The sequence below is a fragment of the Ornithorhynchus anatinus genome, chromosome 13 (assembly GCF_004115215.2).
Source record: "Ornithorhynchus anatinus isolate Pmale09 chromosome 13, mOrnAna1.pri.v4, whole genome shotgun sequence".
Taxonomy (NCBI): domain Eukaryota; kingdom Metazoa; phylum Chordata; class Mammalia; order Monotremata; family Ornithorhynchidae; genus Ornithorhynchus; species Ornithorhynchus anatinus.
The window spans coordinates 37,459,712-37,478,468 of NC_041740.1; the positions used below are offsets into that span (position 1 = coordinate 37,459,712).

The following is an 18,757-nucleotide window of genomic DNA, read 5'->3' on the forward strand; positions in this document are numbered from 1 at the left end:
ACACCTACAGCACCCTAAGCTTGGGCCTCCTCAGCTTGCTCCCTACGGCTCTTGATGAACTATTCATTCTTCTTCTGGCCCTAATACCGGTTCCCCCATTCTTTATTTAGCGCTGAATACCACAACCCATCAGAGCACCCTCCTTAGCTCTAAGTGATGGCTCTTCTATCATTTGCCTCCAGCAGCGAAGGAATCATTCCTCTGCGAGAGAGCTGCCCTCCGGCACGGCGGAAGGAAACCTCCTGAAGAGCTTATTCAAGCAGCTGGCCGACCCAGGCCGGAGAGCGGCAGTTGGATCCAGAGAGCCGCCCATCCTCCCGGGACTGATGTGACGCCGATCGCACACGACCGGCTGTCATACCGAAGAGCAAACCAGGTGGAAAGTGAGAGGCCTAGAACTCCTACTGCTGCCAGGAAACAAACGGCGAGGCTGTATGTCTAAGGTGGCACAATCCGTGGCTCTTTCGACTCTGAAATAGGGAAGCCGGACAAAACCCTGCAGGGATGCTGGGCTCCTCTGAACCTCTGCTCGTGGGTTCAAGGACTCTGAGACAACAAACATTGCGAAGTCTGTTTGTCTTCAGCACTGCTAGGGGAGGGTCCTCTGGCCTCCCAGTTTCCATTAGGGCTCGGCGAGCACCGGGCCTTCTCCCCACCTTCCTCTGCCAACCTAGGACGGCCCAATCTGCAAGGCACCCGGTTCGACGCGTTTCTTGCGTTAGCTTTCCCGGGAGAGGACGAGTTAACCTCGCCCTCTTCCTCTCACCGCGTCTTCGGGGACATCCCCCTCCACTCTCACCCCAAATTCATTTCAAGAGATTTGGGGACAGGGGTGGAGGGGGATGAGGAGCTTCACACTTGACCAATAAATCTCAGGTCGCTAGTGCAGGAGCAGCCAGTTCAAACTGTTTACTGGCTGAACACTAGGAGGCTCATTCCGTTTGTGTGAAAGCGAAGCTGCTAAATGTGCTTGTGCTGATTTTTTATTTTTTTGAATCAGAGCGTGACAAATCTCCAGAGTCTTAACGGACCATCCCGACCCCAGCAGGGGCCCCCTCAGACATCTCTTCCTATCGATCGGTCTCCCGGCAGGCGGGGTATCATTTTCAGAAAAGAGTTGGGCCCGATTTGAGATTCACTGTTGTGGCTGTCACTAAAATGGTGCCAGGAGTCGAACGCTAATGCTGTGGGTCATTATAGAGGGAGTTGTACTAGGTGTCTGGTTCCTTTAAATAAACAAGGCTCTGTCTGGGAAGACAGGAATCTCTCCCAACTCACCCAGGTGTTGGAACAAGCCTGGAAGGACATTTCCCGTGGTTTACAGGATTAAAAAAAAAAAAGCAGCATGTCAGCAGTCATCACCGGTTCACTGCTGATGACTGATGTTTACTGCTCAGTGGTCGCCCCCCCACCTTCCCATCCACTCTGTCATTACCAATAACAACAACAATAATATTTTGTGCTTATATTATGCTTTATTCTAAGCACTGGGCGAGCCACGAGATACTCGGATCGGAGAGTCCCTGTCCCACATGGGGCTCACTATCTAAATGAGAGGGCAAACAAGTATCTTCTCCATGTTGTATAGATGAGGAAATCGAGGTCCAGAGAGGTTAGAAACTTGGACAGGGTCACACAGCAGGTCGGCAGCAGAGTCGGGACTAGAACTTGGGTCTCCTGACTCCTGGCCCCGAGACCTCTTCCCCTGGATTACGTGCCAGTAGAAACAAATTTGATGAATGAGTGATCCAAGGGGAAGACCACCATAGAATAGGAGCAGTAACAGCGGAAAGGGCTCAGTCCCAAACCGACAATGCTTACTTATTTTGGGAAGGACCCTGCTCTCGAGAGGCTTACAATCTATACTGGGGGCCCAAATTATTTATAATTAGCAAGAGCAGGAGGAAAACCAGATAGCAAGAATACAGGAAGAAGATTAGCGAAGTAGTGGAGGAAGATCAAGTATAAATACTATGGGTGGGTGCATACACATAACTATTACGAATGAAAGCTAACACAAACACACACAGGTTTAAACATTAAACTAGAGTGGAAATCCAATTCAATTTCCTCACACTGGCAAACGGGGATTTCCTGTCACGACTGTGGGAGGACACTTTTATCAACGTCTTCAGAGGCAATCCCAAATCATTTTGTCTGGAAGGGAATCCCCGAGGCGATTAGTGTTGATCAAAGAGTCAGCTGAGGTTCAATTCTTAGTTCTACCAACCCGGTCTCCCAAGCCGTCCAGAGAGCCTCCGCATCACAGGAAATGAGGAAGATGCTCCTTGGCTTAGTGGTTAGAGCAGGGGCCTGGGAGGTAAAGAAAATGGGTTCTAATCCTAGCTCTGCTACATGACCCTTCTCTGTGCCTCAGTTACTTCATCTGTAAAATGGGGATTAAGTCCCCGTGGCAACAGGGACTGCATCCAGCCTCGTATCTACTCCAGTGCTTAGAAGAGTGCTTGGCACATAGTAAGTGCTTAACGAACACCACTTTTATTATTCTTGCTATTATTGTTATCATCATCCAAGATTTCCAGTTGCGTCACTGTAAGGTCAGATGTCACCAAGCCAGAGAGACCTCCTCGGGTCAGAAATGGGCCAGTTGGGACCAGGCAAACCTTGAGCGCTCTCCCGGCCAGAAACAAGTCAGTCGCCTGACTCCACCCAACGAGGGCGGTGGAGTGGTCTGCAGGGGTGTCAGAGCGAAGGGTGGAGCCGCCCACCTCAGCCTTCCCCCAGCCACCGCCTCAAAACTTTCCAACCATCCCCTGCCCACGTTAAGGGAGAAGCCGACCGAGGCGGGACCTCGGGGTGGGAAAAATCAGCAGGTGATGTCTCCAAACCTGGCTCGCTCCTGTCCCTCACAACCCCCTCCGCCCCGGGAACCAACAGGGAGACCATGGTGGTGGGGGCCCAGGGAGCCCTGCTTTTGGTACACAGCCCCCAAAAGGCTCTGAGAATGCTCTAATATGGAACCCAAGGGAGGATTTCGGGGCCGCGTCGTGAACAGGGGAACAAGGGTGCTGAGGACGGGGCATCCAGACCGGCAGGGCTTGCTCGGCAGGCTTTCAGCCGCAGGGGGTGGGGAGGCAGCGGCAGAGCGCAAATAAACAAGCCCCAGCTTTGTCTGACCTTAATCAGACTGGCCACCATTAAAAGATGAGATGCAGAGAGCCTCGAGCCAGAAATGAGGACAAACATGGCTTTTTTTTTTTTTAAAGGGTATTCGAAAATGCGCACATATACACACACGATAAAATGAAAAAGATTTTTCACTGGCAACTGGAAGCTCGGTTGGACAACTCTTCTAAGGGGAATGCTAGCGGCAGGGGGAGTTACTCTCGGGGGAGATCAGATGGAATGAAAGGGTCACTGGCCCGCTTTTTTACACTCAAACTGAATTACGATCAGGTGCAGACTATATTCATCATTGATATTCATGGAGCGTGTACTTTCTGCAAGCACTGTACGAAGCACTTGGGAGAGTACAATATAAAAACAAATGATCACATTCCCCGCCCACAATGAGCTCGCAGTCTAGAGAGGAAGACAGAGAGGTGACAAAAAAAATCCTGCTGGGTGGCTACCGCCGCCTTCACAACCTGTTGGTGGCCACACCTTTTGAAAATTAGGCTCTCCTTTTTGACAAGCAATCAATCGTCGGTATTGGTCAAATCTGTTACGTGCAGAGCGCTGTTCTAAGCGCTTGGGAGAGTAGAATTATAGATTGATCCCTGCCCTCCCTTCCTCTTCATAACCGACAGTCCACTCTCCCCACTTCCCAAACTCTCCTAAAAAAATCCCATCTCCTCCAAGAGGCCTTCCCGGTTTAAATTTCTTTATTCCCCTCCCCACCCACGCCTATTCCTAAAGCGCTTTGATTCTCAACCCCGCCCCAAATACTTAAATACCCCTACTATTTCCTCACTCCCTACTCTATTTTAGACGCTGCCTCTGTAAAGTCCTTGGGGGCAGGGGATCGCATCTGCCGACTCTGTTGTATTGTACTTTCCCAAGTAGTTAGTACAGTGCTCTGCACCCTGTAACATCCAATAAAGTCCACTGACTGAGTGAAGGAGCTTGCAGTTCCCTCCCTTCTCCCCACACACCTCGACTTCTCCCTGCTGACATCCCACCCCCCCGCAGTGATCGTTTTTCCTGCCTGTTTTTCCTGCTTAAATCTCTAATCTCCCCACTTTACATTCCCAAACTGCCATTTCAGTCCTTGCAGGCCACCTACACCTTTAAATATCCACTGCGCCCCAGGGGATTTATATGCCTATCTTACAGATAAGAGGAAAAGCAGAAAAGCAGTGTGGCCTACTGGAAAGGGCAAGGGCCCGGGAGCCAGAGGACTTGGGTTCTAATTCCAGCTCCTCTATCTGCCTACTGTGTGACTTTGGGCAACTCACTTCACTACCCTGTGCCTCAGTTCCCTCCTCTGTAAAACGGGGACTAAGCCCTATGTGGGGCAGGGACTGTGTCCAATCTGATTAATTTGTATCCACTCCAGCGCTTGGCACATATTAAATGCGTAAACAATACCATTAAAGAAAAAGAAATCACAGCGTATGTAAGTTGTTTTAGCGTCCGGCTCTCTTAGTAGACGGTACGCTCCTCGAGGGTGGGGATCTCATGTCCTGACTCGTGTTGTCTCTCTCTGCACCCGATTCTGCTGCATATGGTAAATGCTCAATAAACACTACTGATGGACTGGGGTGGTGGGAAAGTCAACTCTGCAAAACAGAAAGTTCGGTTCCAGAGTCCCTGCGAACGGCTCAGTCCAGGCCTGGCTCAGCCCCAGAACGGCTTCTCGCTGGCTCCTCCCGGGGCTACCGTCCTGGAAGTCATTTCCCAGGGTCTGGGGCCTGAGCCCACGGGGGTCTGCTTCGAACAATCCCACCCGAGAGTTCACGTTCCATCTGGGATGGGATACTTTCCCCGCCAGCCTCCCTCTCTGCCCGACGGGCTTCCCGCCTCTGTCTCACGTGCCAAATAGCCAAGCCACAAATAAAGAGGGTTGGACTGCTTATCTTAGAAACGTCCCGTGCTCTCTATCTGCAACCTAGAAGGGCCCCAGAAAGGCCATGGCTCTGCCGCACAGGAGGCTCCGATGATTAAGGGGGCAGAGAAAGAACACGGCTCCACATCATCACGTCCCCCCCGCCCCTCCACCCTGCACACACAAAAGCAAGGATGCCACTAGAAGAAAAAAGTGCCGCGGACACAAAACCAGACAAATAACTCACTGCCCGGTCCTGGGTGCGGGGGGCGGGAGGGGGGTTACAGGAGTTATCTGTGAAATGGAAGTCAAATGAAGGCAGTGGAACAGCTGGGCCGAGATAACGCTGACATTCAATTCCTGACTGGGGCAGCGAAAACGGGCTCGTCTTTGGAATACAAAATGAGGCTGTGGATACAGTCACAGATTAAGTATACGGGGGCCAGGAGGATTTTTTGAGGCTCATATCGAGGGGAGTGAAGTACATGGGATTCCTGCATGGGATGTGCACCTAGCTAACCATGAATACACAGGCTACAGGTTGTGCTCAGGGAGTTTTCTACTTAAGCCACCATTGATCACACTGAGGTCATTTTTTGGGTTTTCTCTTCTCTACTCCTTCTCGCCCACCCAGTCGGTCTCCGAGAAACCCTGAACGTTCGGCAACGTGCCCCGGCAGGGGAGGGGAAAGGAGAGGCAGAGAGTCCGACAGCCGGAGACGGGACAGGGAGCCCCCTCCCTCACTCCTTACAGGACATGGGTTTAAAATAGCTCCGGTAGCATCAAGGAGACGAAGGCAAACAAGGAACTCAAGGGGAGTTAATCTGTCAGGAGGAAGAGGTGAGGGTGCGAGGGGGTTGAACACTGCCCCGCGGGTTTCCCCTGGACTTTGGGGTAAGAGACGACGCTGTCTTCCAGGATTCCTTGTTCGGTCGGTTTGGAAAGTGCTGCCTTTGGGCCCGATTTCCAAGTCAAAGGGCGCCTGCATTCAGATCTCTGGCCCTTTTCTGCCGCCCCTCTGAGTCTCCTGGGATCCTGACATACAAACTGAAACGTGATAACTCTGTTGCCATGTCCCGACTATGCCATCAGCTGCGCCCATGCAGTTCTGGTGTCAGTCTGTCATTTGCGTGATGATCCCCAAATTAGGAAGTTCTCAATCAGTTCTCCACTTGCTCCTTATCCTCCCACCATTCTCCCCTTCCCCGTCCCAGCTCACACTCCTCATTCAGCTTGACCGGAGCTCAACCCTGGGGCTCCAGGGTCCAATTCTGGCCAAAGATAAAGCGGGCTGGAAAGGGGTTTGGGTGGATTTCTTGTGAGGGGAGAGGAAAGAGACGAAAGGGTGAGGTCTGTAGTCCCAGCAACACTTAGAGAAGTGGAAGAGGGGGCAAAATTCACCTGGTACCGTCCCAAATTCCCACAGGAAAGTCTGGATGCAGAGGTAGCTCACGGAAACAGAAAAATGTATTTTTAAAAACGTCTACTGGTTATGGAGGTTTCATACACCAGGCTAGCTTTAAATGGGTTTCCCTACGCTATCACGCCTAATATTCCGGGCACATTTGACATCCGTGTCACTACCGGTTTTCGCGAAAGGGGCTGTTACCGTGTCTGATCGACAACCGTTCCCACCCACTTCCTCCCAGTGCTCAGGACAGTGCTTTACACAAAGAAAGCACTTAATCCATCAGTCATATTTATTGAACGCTTACCGTGTGCAGAGTACTATACCAAGCGCTTGGGAGGGTACAACCCAACAATATAACAGACCCATTCCCTGCCCACAACGAGCTTGTAATTATCACTAGAACCATGGTATAAAGGGGGGCATTACCTTGAGCTGAAGGTGCCTGCAGCTCTCGTGGTTTCTCTTGAGAAAGGAGTCCTAGGTAGCTGAGGACAACGTACTTTGTTTCGTAGTGAAAGCCTACCGGCACGGCAGTTGAGGACGCCATTGGCTCGTCTGGGAGAGTTCCAAAACCAGTCCGAACACCTCCGCGAGTCGTGAAAGGCTGGAAGGAGGAAAAGCCATTTTTTGAGAGTTGGTTCGAATCACAGAGCTTCCCGATTAGGCACCAGTGGTTGACACGATTCCTTTTCTGCTGTTCGCATTACGATCCCAAAGCCAGGTCAAGTTCCTCAGCATTTTTCCCTCAGGGTCTGACGCAGACGTCAGAGAGTACAGAAAATGGAGGCTCAACGGTTCTTATTCGTTACAGAGTAGTGAAATTTCTGAAGATTTGCTGAAATGCCAAGTTCCGGTTCAAAGGGTCCGGCTCAAAGGGCAAAGTTATTTTCACTTTTTAAAATTACACTAGAGATTTTCTGAATCAGAACCCGGGACTAAGAACATCGACTCTCCAGAGACGAACAAGGAAAGGAGTTGGGGCACTATTTTAAATTACTGCCTCAAACCCACTGAACAATTCTAACTCAGCAGTAACTGTTTCTTGGGGCTGCTTCCGGTAATCATTCCGAAGCTGGGCATCCCCCGTTTTTTCTTTGCCAATTCATAATTCTCCCATAATTTGACTTTTGCCAGAATATTTACTACATTGCAAATAGTCGCCGCTTACCAGATAGAATCTGCCTCACGAAAGCCTTTCGAATCCTAATCCCCACAGGGCTTAAAACATCAATTCTTGCAAGATAATAGTGAACACAATATCTATCAACCTATGGCAAAGGGTTTTACAAGGCTCTGATCACACGATCCCCTGTGTAGGATAGAAATTTTCATTCTTCCACTGTTCCACTTTCGAGGGAAATGTTCCAATCAAGTTCCAATTTTAACTACTTTCAAGGACCTCTGACTTTTTCTGTAATTCCAAGTTGTGAAAATTTGAGCCAACGATATCTACTGAGCATTTCGTGTGCACAGCACTGTACTGAGCCCCTAGGAGAGTGCAATATGAGTTAGAAACGTTTCCTGCCCATGAGCCTACAGTCTACTCTGAGAATTTTTTTTCCTGTACTGTTCTTACAGGCAGCTTTGAACATTAATGTGTAAAATGTTCCACTTTTACGAGTGGAGGAAAACTGAACTTCTTAGAGATCAAATGACTGCTTTGAGTCACAAGTCAATCCGGTTCCATGTTCAAACCTGACACGCACACTTCTACAAACGGAATATCCAAACTGCCACAATCCATTCCTTTTTTCTGAATTCTACAATCTTACCACTCTTCCACAGCAGCACTACATCCCAAAATGCTCCAGACACCGCCCGGCCCCTGCCAGGAAAATACACCGCCTGGGTCAACTGCATGAATATTTACTTTATAACCTCAGCGACCGGCCCAATTGAAACAGGCTTGTCTAAATGAAACACTTTGCTTCCACCCTGTAATAACTGATCTACAGGATCTTCATTCATTCTCTATTTCTGAAGCACTTTCCTTCCCCCGCAGCTAAGTTCAGTGGGTTTTCTTCACTTTGAGAGATAAAAGAGTTCAAACATTTCAGGAAAAAACCCGGGCATCAGAACTGGTTGTTAGTCCAGGGTCCGTCACTTGCTTGCTGTGTAAGCTTGGGCAAGGCACTTGACTTCTCTGTGCCTCAGTTTCCTCAGCTGTAAAATCCCTCCTCTCCCTCCATTAGACAATAAGCCCCATAAAGGCCGGGGACTGAATCTGATCAAATAATCCTGAATGTTCCCCCAGCACACAGTAAGATCTTAATTCCTTTATTATATTTCTTTCTTTACCTTTCCTCAACTGACTTCGCCCCCTCAACTCAACTACAAATAGCAAACCGATTGGGTAACACTCAAAAGTTCTGTAGCAACTATTTATTTGGAGTGGGGCATTAGTCGAAATGGTTGGAAAAAAACAATTCATTTCAGTCCATTCTTTCACTTAAAAAGTTTGCCGAAGAACTGAAGTCCTAATAATAACAGTAATAATAATTGTATTTGTTAGTGCTATCTGTCACACGATGTTCTAAGCGCTGGGGTGGATGCAAGCTAATCAGGTTGGATGAGTTCCTGTCCCACTTAGGGCTCAGGGAAAAGTAGGAGGGGGAACATTGGAATCCCATTTTACTGAGGCACAGCGTCATGATAAGTGTCTTGCCCAAGGTCACACGGCAAACAATCGGTGGACTCGGTTTTAAAACCAGGTCCTCTGACTCCCAGGCTCAGGCTCCTTCCACTAGGACATGCTGCTCCTTTTCCATCCACTGCTGTGAAAACGTTCTTTAGTTCCGCTCCATTCTCCTACCAAATCAAAAACGTGTTTTGTGACCACCCCACCTCCCCCGGTTCGGTCTGTGAACTCTGCTCTCGGGCCGAGGACTTCAAAACTCCCCAGAACGAAGCCACAACAACCGGAGGCCGAAGAAGCAGCGTGGCCTAATGGAAAGAGCACGGGCCTGGGAGTCAGGACTTGGGTCCTAATCCCGGCTCGCCCACTGGCCTGCCGTGTGACCCCGGGCAAGGCACTTGAATTCTCTGTGTCTCCGCTACTTCATCTGTAAAATGGGGGTTAACGGTGTGAATCCCGGGTGGGACATGGGCTGTGCCTAACCTGATTAGCTTGTATCGACCCTGGTGCTTAGCACGGTGTCTGGCCCATAGTGTAAGCGCTTAAAAACCCTAAAAAGGGTCGCCCAACGCTGACCGTGAAGAGGGACAAGGGTGGGTCCAGGTAGGTAACGGGCGCTCGGGAAATCGGGGAGACGGCGAGCCACGTGTGGCCTCCCCAAATTCCCTGTGCAAACCACCGAGCTCAACACTAATTATAATAATAATGATAATGACGATGGTGTTTGTTAGGCGCCTACTACTTGCCAAGCACCGTTCTAAGCGCTGGGATAGATACAAGTTTATCAGGCTGTCGCACGTGGGGCTCACGGTCTCAATCCCCATCTTATTGGCAACCGAGGCACAGTGAAGTTAAGTGACTTGCCCGAGGTCATCCAGCACTGTCCTAAGCGCTTGGAGCGTTTAACTTAGCAATAAAGAGAAGGGGCGTGGCTCAGTGGCAAGAGCCCGGGCTGGGGAGTCAGAGGTCACGGGTTCTAATCCCGACTCCGCCGCTGGCCAGCTGGGTGACTTTGGGCAAATCACTTCACTTCTCTGGGCTTCAGTTCCCTCATCTGTAAAATGGGGATGAAGACTGCGAGCCCCACGTGGGACACCCTGATCGCCTTGTATCCCCCCGGCGCTTAGAACAGTGCTTAGCACATAGTAAGCGCTTAACAAATACCAACAGTGTTATTATTATTACTCTCTGGGCCTCAGGTCTCTCAGCTGTCAAATGGGGATGAAAACTATGAGCTCCACGTGGGACAACCTGATCACCTTATATTCATTCACTCCATTCAGTAGCATTTATTGAGCGCTTACTATGTGCACAGCACTATACTAAGGGCTTAGAATGTACAATTGGGCAACAGATAGAGACAATCCCTGCCCAATGACGGGCTCACAGTCTAAACGACAGGCTCACAGTGTAAACGTTTGTATCCCCTCCAAGTGCTTAGAACAGTGCTTGGCACATAGTAAGCGCTTAACAAATACCAACGTTACTATTATTCTCTGGGCCTCAGTTGCCACCCCGTCAAATGGGGATGAAAACTACGAGCCCCACCTGGGACAACCCGATCACCTCGTATCCCCCCGGCGCTTAGAACAGTGCCTGGCACACAGTAAGCGCTTAACAAATACCAACATTATTATTATGAAAACTGAGAGCCCCAGGGGGGACCACCCGATCACCCCGTATCCCCTCCAGCGCTGACAACAGTGCTTGGCACAGAGTAAGCGCTCAACAGATACCAACATTATTATTCTGCTCTGTGCCTCAGTTACCTCAGCTGTCAGATGGGGATGAAAACCGAGAGCCCCACTTGGGACAACGTGATCATCTCGTATCCCCTCCAGCGCTTAGAACAGTGCTCGGCACAGAGCAAGCACTTAAATCCCAACATTATTATTATTATGAAAACTGCGAGTCCCACGTGGGCCCACCCGATCACCTCTTATCCCCTCCAGCGCTTAGCACAGTGCTTGGCACAGAGTAAGCGCTTAACAAATACCAACATTCTTCTTCTTCTCTGGGCCTCAGTTACCTCAGCTGTCAAATGGGGATGAAAACGGAGAGCCCCACGTGGGCCCACCCGATCACCTCGCATCCCCTCCAGCGCTTAGCACAGTGCTTGGCACATAGTAAGAGCTTAACAAATACCAACCTTATTATTATTATTATTACTCTCTGGGTCACAGGTCCCTCAGCTATTAAATGGGGATGAAAACTGCGAGCCCCAGGTGGACCCACCCGATCACCTCGCATCCCCTCCAGCGCTTAGCACAGTGCTCGGCACACAGGAAGCGCTTAACAGATACCAACATTCTTCTTCTCTGGGCCTCAGTTACCTCAGCTGTCAAATGGGGATGAAAACGGAGAGCCCCGGGGGGGGGCCCACCCCATCACCTCGCATCCCCTCCAGGGCTTAGAAGGGTGCTCGGCCCAGAGTAAGCGCGGAACGAATCCCAACATCATCATTATAACGATTCTTCTTCTTACCCCGCTTAGGACGACTGATGGTCAAGAGAGGCCATCCCTGCCCGCGAGGGGCTGAGGCGGGCTGGAAGTGGGGGGTGGAGGGGGAGGCCCGTCTTCTCCCCTCCTCCTCGTCCTCCTCGTCCCTCGCCCGGGCGGCGGCCGCTGCGGACAAGCTCCCCCCGGCGGGGCTAACGGGCCCCCGCCCCCGCCGCCGCCGCCGCCATGCCGGAGGCTGAGGTCACCTCAGCGCCGCTCCGTCACCTCAGCGCGGCGGGGGAGGAGGGAGAGGCGGGAAGGACCGGACTTCCGGCGGAAACGGCGCGAGGGCGTCGGGGAGCCCCCCCTCCCCACTTCCGGACTCTATGATCCTCCCAGCGGCCCGGGGGAAAGTCCGCCCCCCCCACCTCCGTTTCCTTCCGTCTCCAGCCGCAGCGCCGCCCGGTGGAAAAGCGCAGAATGGGGACTCGGGGGGACTCCGGGTCTAGTTGTTAATGTTGGCATTTGTTAAGCGCTTACTATGTGCCGAGCACTGTTCTAAGCGCTGGGTCAGGTTGTCCCACGTGGGGCTCACAGTCTTAATCCCCATTTTACAGATGAGGGAACTGAGGCACCGAGAAGTTAAGTGACTTGTCCAAAGTCACACAGCTGACAAGTGGCCGAGCCGGGATTCGAACCTATGAGCTCTGACTCCAAAGCCCGGGCTCTTTCCACTGAGCCACGCATTCAATAGTATTTATTGCGCGCTTACTATGGGCAGAGCACTGGACTAAGCGCTTGGAATGAACATCTACGTCCCCCTCCCCGCTTCGCCTTTTAGGATATTCCTAACGTTATTCGTAATAATGATATATAAATGTTACATGATGATAATAATAATGTTGGTATTCGTTAAGCGCCGGGGGAGATGCAGGGTAAACAGGTGGTCCCACGTGGGGCTCCCAGTCTTCATCCCCATTTGACAGGCACAGAGAAGTGAAGTGACTTGCCCACAGTCACACAGCTGACGATAGTAATAATAATCATCATCACCATCACCATCATGTTGGTATTTAAGCACCTACTATGTGCAGAGCGCTGTTCTAAGCGCTGGGGGAGAGACAGGGTGATCAAGTTGCCCCACGTGGGGCTCCCAGTCTTCATCCCCATTTGCCAGATGAGGGAACTCAGGCACAGAGAAGTGAAGTGACTTGCCCACAGTCACACAGCTGACAATAATTATAATAATGTTGGTATTTGTTATGCGCTTACTCTGTGCAGAGCACTGTTCTAAGGGCTGGGGGAGATAGAGGATCATCAGGTTGACCCACGTGGGGCTCCTAGTCTTCATCCCCATTTTACAGATGAGGTCACTGAGGCACAGAGAAGTGAAGTGACTTGCCCCCCAGTCACACAGCTGACAAGTGGCAGACCGGATTCGAACCCATGACCTCTGCCTCCCAAGCCCGGGCTCTTGCCATTCAGCCACGCAATATTATATATTATATTGTACATTACGTATTTTATATAATGTAGTATATATTTTATACATTATATTGTATAAGATATGTAATGTATAATAGTATGTAATATATTGTATAATATATTTTATATGATGTATGATGTACTATTATCTATGTGCTATATATTATATAATGTACGTGCTATGATTATATGATTATATAATATGATGTATATTATATGCTATTATATATTATATATCAACCAGTACCAACATTATTATATATTGTATAATAATTATAATAATAATGGTATTTGTTAAGCACTTACTATATGCCAAGCACTGTTCTAAGCGCTGGGATAGATACCAGTTAATCAGGTTACCCCACGTGGAGCTCACAGTGTTAATCCCCATTTGACAGATGAGGTAACTGAGGCACAGTGAAGTTGAGTGGCTTGCCCAAGGTCACACAGCAGACAAGTAGCAGAGCCGGGATTAGAACCCCTGACCTCTGACTGCCTAGCCCAGGCTCTTAAAAATGGCGCTGTGAGACTTTTGTCGATTCCCCAACATTATTACGTTGCGACCGATAACAGGGCTGGGGACCCCTGAAGCGGAAGATAGCTGTAACCATCATTGTCATTCTTATGACAGCGTGGCTCAGTGGAAAGAGCCCGGGCTGGGGAGTCGGAGGCCATGGGTTCTAATCCCGGCTCCGCCGTTCGTCAGCTGTGTGACTTGGGGCAAATCACTTCACTTCTCTGGGCCTCAGTTCCCTCATCTGTAAAATGGGGATGAAGACTGTGAGCCCCACATGGGACAACCTGGTCACCCCTTGTATCCTCCCCAGTGCTTGGAACAGTGCTTTGCACATAGTAAGCTCTTAACAAACGCCATTATTAGTAGTAGTAGTGTTATGTAAAGATAATGAGTCAAAAGCAAGGGGTGGTGGGTTGTTGTTTTTTAACCCACTCATTCCCTCTCCCTTCTGGTCACCCAGCACATTGCATTTTTCTTTCCACGGACAGGCAGGGAATGCGTCCTTTATTATCGTATTCTACTCTCCCAAGCGTTTGGTACAGTGCACGCAGTAAGCGCTCAATAAATACCTCCGAATGAATGAATGAAAAATACCTGACTTGGAAGAATCCGGCGCTATATCCTCGTTCTGCCGCTTACCTGCTTGGGCGACCTCGGGCAAAATCGTTTAACTTCCGGGGTCTCATTTTCCTCATCTGTAAAATGGAGATTCGATGCCTGTTCTCCCTCGTCCTTAGATGGCGAGGCCCGTGTGGGACCTGGTCGGATCTTCTTATCCCGTTTCTACCCCAGTGCTTAACACAGTGCATGACTCCAGTAAGCGCTTAACGAGTACCACAGTTATTAGGGATAGGCTAGCTGTCAACGGGACTGTCCAGCATAAAAGTGGACAAATAACCCCTGAAACTCGATTCAGGTGAGAGCTGCGGGGTGAATTCGGGCCTCCAGTTGGGGGTGGCATCAATCAATCAGTCAATCGGTAGTATGTATTGAACTTTTGGGAGAGTACACTAGAAGACAGGATGAACCCTGCCCAGGAGGAACTTTCAATCTGGTGGAGAGTGTACAATTGATCGGATCTTTGCTTTTTTGCAACTTTACAGTAGTTCGTACGGTAAAATAGCCAAGAGTTTACAAGGATGTAAAGCATTCTGCTAGAGGTGGATCTGACCGTAATGCGGGAATCTGTAGTAAAATGTCAGTTCCGGAGGATTCTTTGACCCACTTCGAACCACTAATCCCCCACTGAATTGGCGGTTGTCGTAACACAGTTTTCCTATAAATTGTGGTTCCTCGAGAACACCACTGTGACTTTTACAACTCCTCCTCTACAATGTCAGGATCCTCTCATAGGCACATCGTTCCTTCCTTCATTCATTCAGTCAGTCGTATTTATTGAGTGCTTACTATGTGCAGAGCACTGTACTAAATGCTTGGGAGAATACAATACTACAATAAACAATCACATTCCCTGCCCCCAACAAGATTACATTCTAAAGGGGACTGTCCCTTATAACGGGTTTGGGAAAGAGACTGCTAAAGGGGGGCTACAGCCTAGGGGACTTGGGGGTGGATACCACCGATGGAACTCAGATCTAGTGAATTCGTCAGTTCGGGAGCCTTTTTCTAAAGTGCTGAATTGTAGGGAGACAAAGGCCAGTTTCTGGTCCTCCTGGAACCTTCTTGAAGCCTCTCTAGGCCCTCTGGTCGGGGTTAAGGACTTTTAAATTTTAAATTTGATGGCCACCTCCCAGGAACGAGAGTCTGAATGGAGAGACTTCCAGGAGTTCTCCAGGAAACAGGTCCAGGCAACCGGTACCTCTTCAATCCGGGAAAGGGATGCGTCCCATCTAAGGATCTGGAAGAGACAGGAGCAGGAGTCATGGCCGTCAGAGCTGAGGCAAGAAGAAGGGCGGTGCCCGCCCCTGCTCTGTGGCCCATTTCCTCCCTTTTACTACCAGTCGAAAGAGCCCAGGCCTGGGAGTCAGAGGACCTGGTTTCTAAACCCCGGCTCTGCCAATTGCTTGCTCTGTGGCCTTGGGCAAATCACTTGACTTCTCTGTATCTCAGTTTCCTCAACTGTAAAATGGGGATTCAAAACCTGTTCTCACTCCTACTTAGACTGGGAGCCCCAAGTGGGAGAGGGATTGTGTCCAACCTAATTGACACATACCTACACCAGCACTTAGAACGGTGTTTGACACAGTGAGTGCTTAACAAATACCATAAAAAGAAAAATAAAGAAATAAATGAAATACAGTGGAGCGACCCGAAGCTTCAGCACCTGTATTTGTCTAGGACTTTGCACCGCTCAGACTCGCTAGACCGTGGCCCTGTCCACCTTTCCAGCACTCCTAAAATGCCACCTTCTCCAACATGCCTTCCCTAATTGATTCTCCACAACCCAAGGTGTGACAACCCAAGGGCCACTTTCATCACTTGCCCATAGCAACTCCTTTCCCCCTATTTTAGCCTCTGGTTCAGTGATTCCTTAAAGCAGGGGTGGAGGGAGGGTCGGGAGCCTATTAGGCTGTGGGGACCCTTTAACATACTAATGATCCCTGTAAGGGATTTGCTAAGGGCTCACTATGTGCTGAGCACAGTGTTAAGCTCTGGGGTATATACAAGATAATCAGAATGGACGCCATTTCCTCTCCCTCAAGGGGATCCTAAGGAAGAAGCGTGGCCTAGTGTGCCAAAAGCACAGGCTTGGGAGTTAAAGGACGTGGGTTCTACTCCTGGTTCCACTTCTCGCTACTAGGTGACCTTGGGCAAGTTACTTCACTTCTCTGGGTCTCAGTTCCCTCATCTGCAAAATGGGTATTCACTACCTACTTCCCTTCTGCTTAGACCGTGAGCCCCATCTGGGCTGCGACAATAATAGCAATGGTATTTGTTAAGCGCCAACTGTGTGCCATGCATTGTTCTAAGCACTGACGATCTTATACGATGACGGTGATGGTATTTTTTAAGCCCTTACTACGTGCCAAGCGCTGTTCTAAGCGCTGAGCACTGTTCTAAGTGCTGATCCACACCCGCGCCGCTTACAGTCTAAGGAAAACAGGTCTATTTAATCCTCATTTTGCAGATGAGGAAACTGAAGCACAGAGAAGTGAAGTACCATGCTCAAGGTCACCCAGCAGGCGAGCGACAGAGGTGGGATTAGAATCCTGAGCTCTTGCCAAGTAGTTCTGTGCTCTTTCCACTAGGCCACGCTATGTCTCTAACATATTCTATAAAGGAAATCTGGTTCCAGCAGGGGCTTGCCGTAAGCAGCGACGAAGATGCTCCCGGGCCCCAGGTCGATTTTCAGCAGCACGTTCCGGGCACTGGGGAGTGGGAGCGGGAGAGGAAAACCTAATTCCGATTAGTGCGGTCGGGGGGCAAAAGGGGATTCTGGAGAAACTAAGCTTCCAAGACCGTTTCCTGAAATCTCACCAGGCCGGGCAGGGATCGGTACTTACTGCCGAAGGGCCAGAGGAAGCCAAGGACCTGCACTTCGCAAGGGCCGATGGCCCCTCGTCTCCTTGGCGTGACCACCGACCCGTAGCGGCCTCTCGTTCCGGCGCGACTGAAGGAAAGGGTTTCCCCGGGAACCGTGGAAGTGATGGTGGCTCAACTGGAAAGAGGCCAAACTCTTCCTCAGTCTGAAGCGGGCGATAGAGTTTTCCTTAGGGAGGAGGTCAGTGAGGGGAGAGGGGAGCTGAGAGGAGGGTAGATAGTTCTGTTGGTATCTGGGAAGAGGCTGCCCCTAGGCTTTACAAGGGGACCATTCATAAGACAAGGCTCTACAGCAGAGCTTTAGGGGATCGAGGCCCCTAGCTCTGGGGAAAACAAGCCCTTTGATGTAATAACAATGATGATAATAATAACAATAAATAACAATAGTATTTGTTAAGCCCTTACTTTGCGCCAGGAACTGTCCTAAGAGCCGGGGTGGATACAAGCAAATCGAGTTGGACACAGTCCTCGTTGCACATGGGGCTCAATTCCCCTATGTTACGTTGTTACATGAATAATAATAATAATGGTACTTGTTAAGCACTTACTATGTGCCGAGCACTGTTCTGAACCCTGGGTAGGTACAAGTTAGTCAGGTTGGACGGAGTTCCTGTCCCCCATGGGGCTCACACTCTTAACCCTCATTTTACAGATGAGGTAATCGAGGTCCAGAGAAGTGAAATGACTTGCCCACGGTCACACAACAGACATGTAGAGGAGCTGGGATTAGAACCCAGGTCCTTCAGATGCCCAGATCTCTGCTTTATCCACTAAACCAAGTTGCTTCTCTGCACACTGTAAGTGCTCAATATATACCTTTGATTGACCAACTTGAATGATGTGCACCACAGTTACCAGAAGACTTTGAGCCTTTAAGCTCCACTCCTATCCTTCTCGCTCCTCCCGTGGTTCATTATGAAAGTGGGTCCCAGCCCAGAAGCCAGGCCCGAATCCTTTAGAGTGCTGCTCCCTGCCCTCCTTAGTAGATAGTGGAAGGAGGCCAAGAGATCTGAAATCCTACAGGACCATAGGGGCTTTGGAGTAGCTTCAATCGGCGAGGGGAGGTTCTCAGACCACCAGTCTGAGCGTCCGGAGGGAAATCAGGAGATTGTTTTTAGGATTCCAGAGTTGTCGAACCTTTCCGATTCAGGTTTTGGATGGATTTAGGAAAAACATTAACCTGTCAGATGGAAGTGGGCAAAGTTGATGAATGTAATTTCCAAAGCACCATCATTCCAATAATAATAATAATAATGTTGGTATTTGTTAAGCGCATACTATGTTCAGAGCACTGTTCTAAGCGCTGGGGTAGATACAGGGTAATCAGGTTGTCCCACGCGAGGCTCACAGTCTTCATCCCCATTTTACAGCACTGGTAACCATCGCGGCAGAGACGACGTACGTCGCGTTCAGGTCCACCGTCCACCACGGTTCAAATTCTCTGTCGGCGTGACTACGGGATCCGTTATGGGAAATGTTGGTTAAAGACCCGTCGACGGCTTTTTCAGAAGTGCCGTGCGGATGAGAGATGCTGGATTGGGAAGTTCCTTTTTGCAGTGCTAAATCTGGAACTGAAAAAGAGCGGTTCTTGAGGCATTATGGCTGAAGAAATTCTCAACCGGTACGAATACAGGGTGACTGCAAGGAAGGTGGGGGGAGGTGGGCAGAGGAAATGTTTAAAGAGCGTAGCAAAGAGCAGCCTCGGATAATGTGGCATCACAGCTGAAAGCTGGGAGACAACTCCAGCAGACAGACCAGACT

General features: G+C 49.9%; 1 protein-coding gene across 1 annotated transcript in view; it reads right to left on the minus strand.

The window, feature by feature from the left end:
• The window catches only part of BCL2L13 (BCL2 like 13), a 31,521-nt gene extending 19,730 nt beyond the window's left edge, over positions 1-11,791 (minus strand). The window contains exons 1-2 of the mRNA XM_029077822.2: positions 11,539-11,791; positions 6,846-7,023 (exon numbers count right to left, since the gene is read on the minus strand). Of these exons, the coding sequence (XP_028933655.1) occupies positions 6,846-6,966 (121 nt within the window). The 5' untranslated portion in view covers positions 6,967-7,023; positions 11,539-11,791. The remainder of the gene's footprint in view (positions 1-6,845; positions 7,024-11,538) is intronic.
• Positions 11,792-18,757: the final 6,966 nt, after the last annotated feature.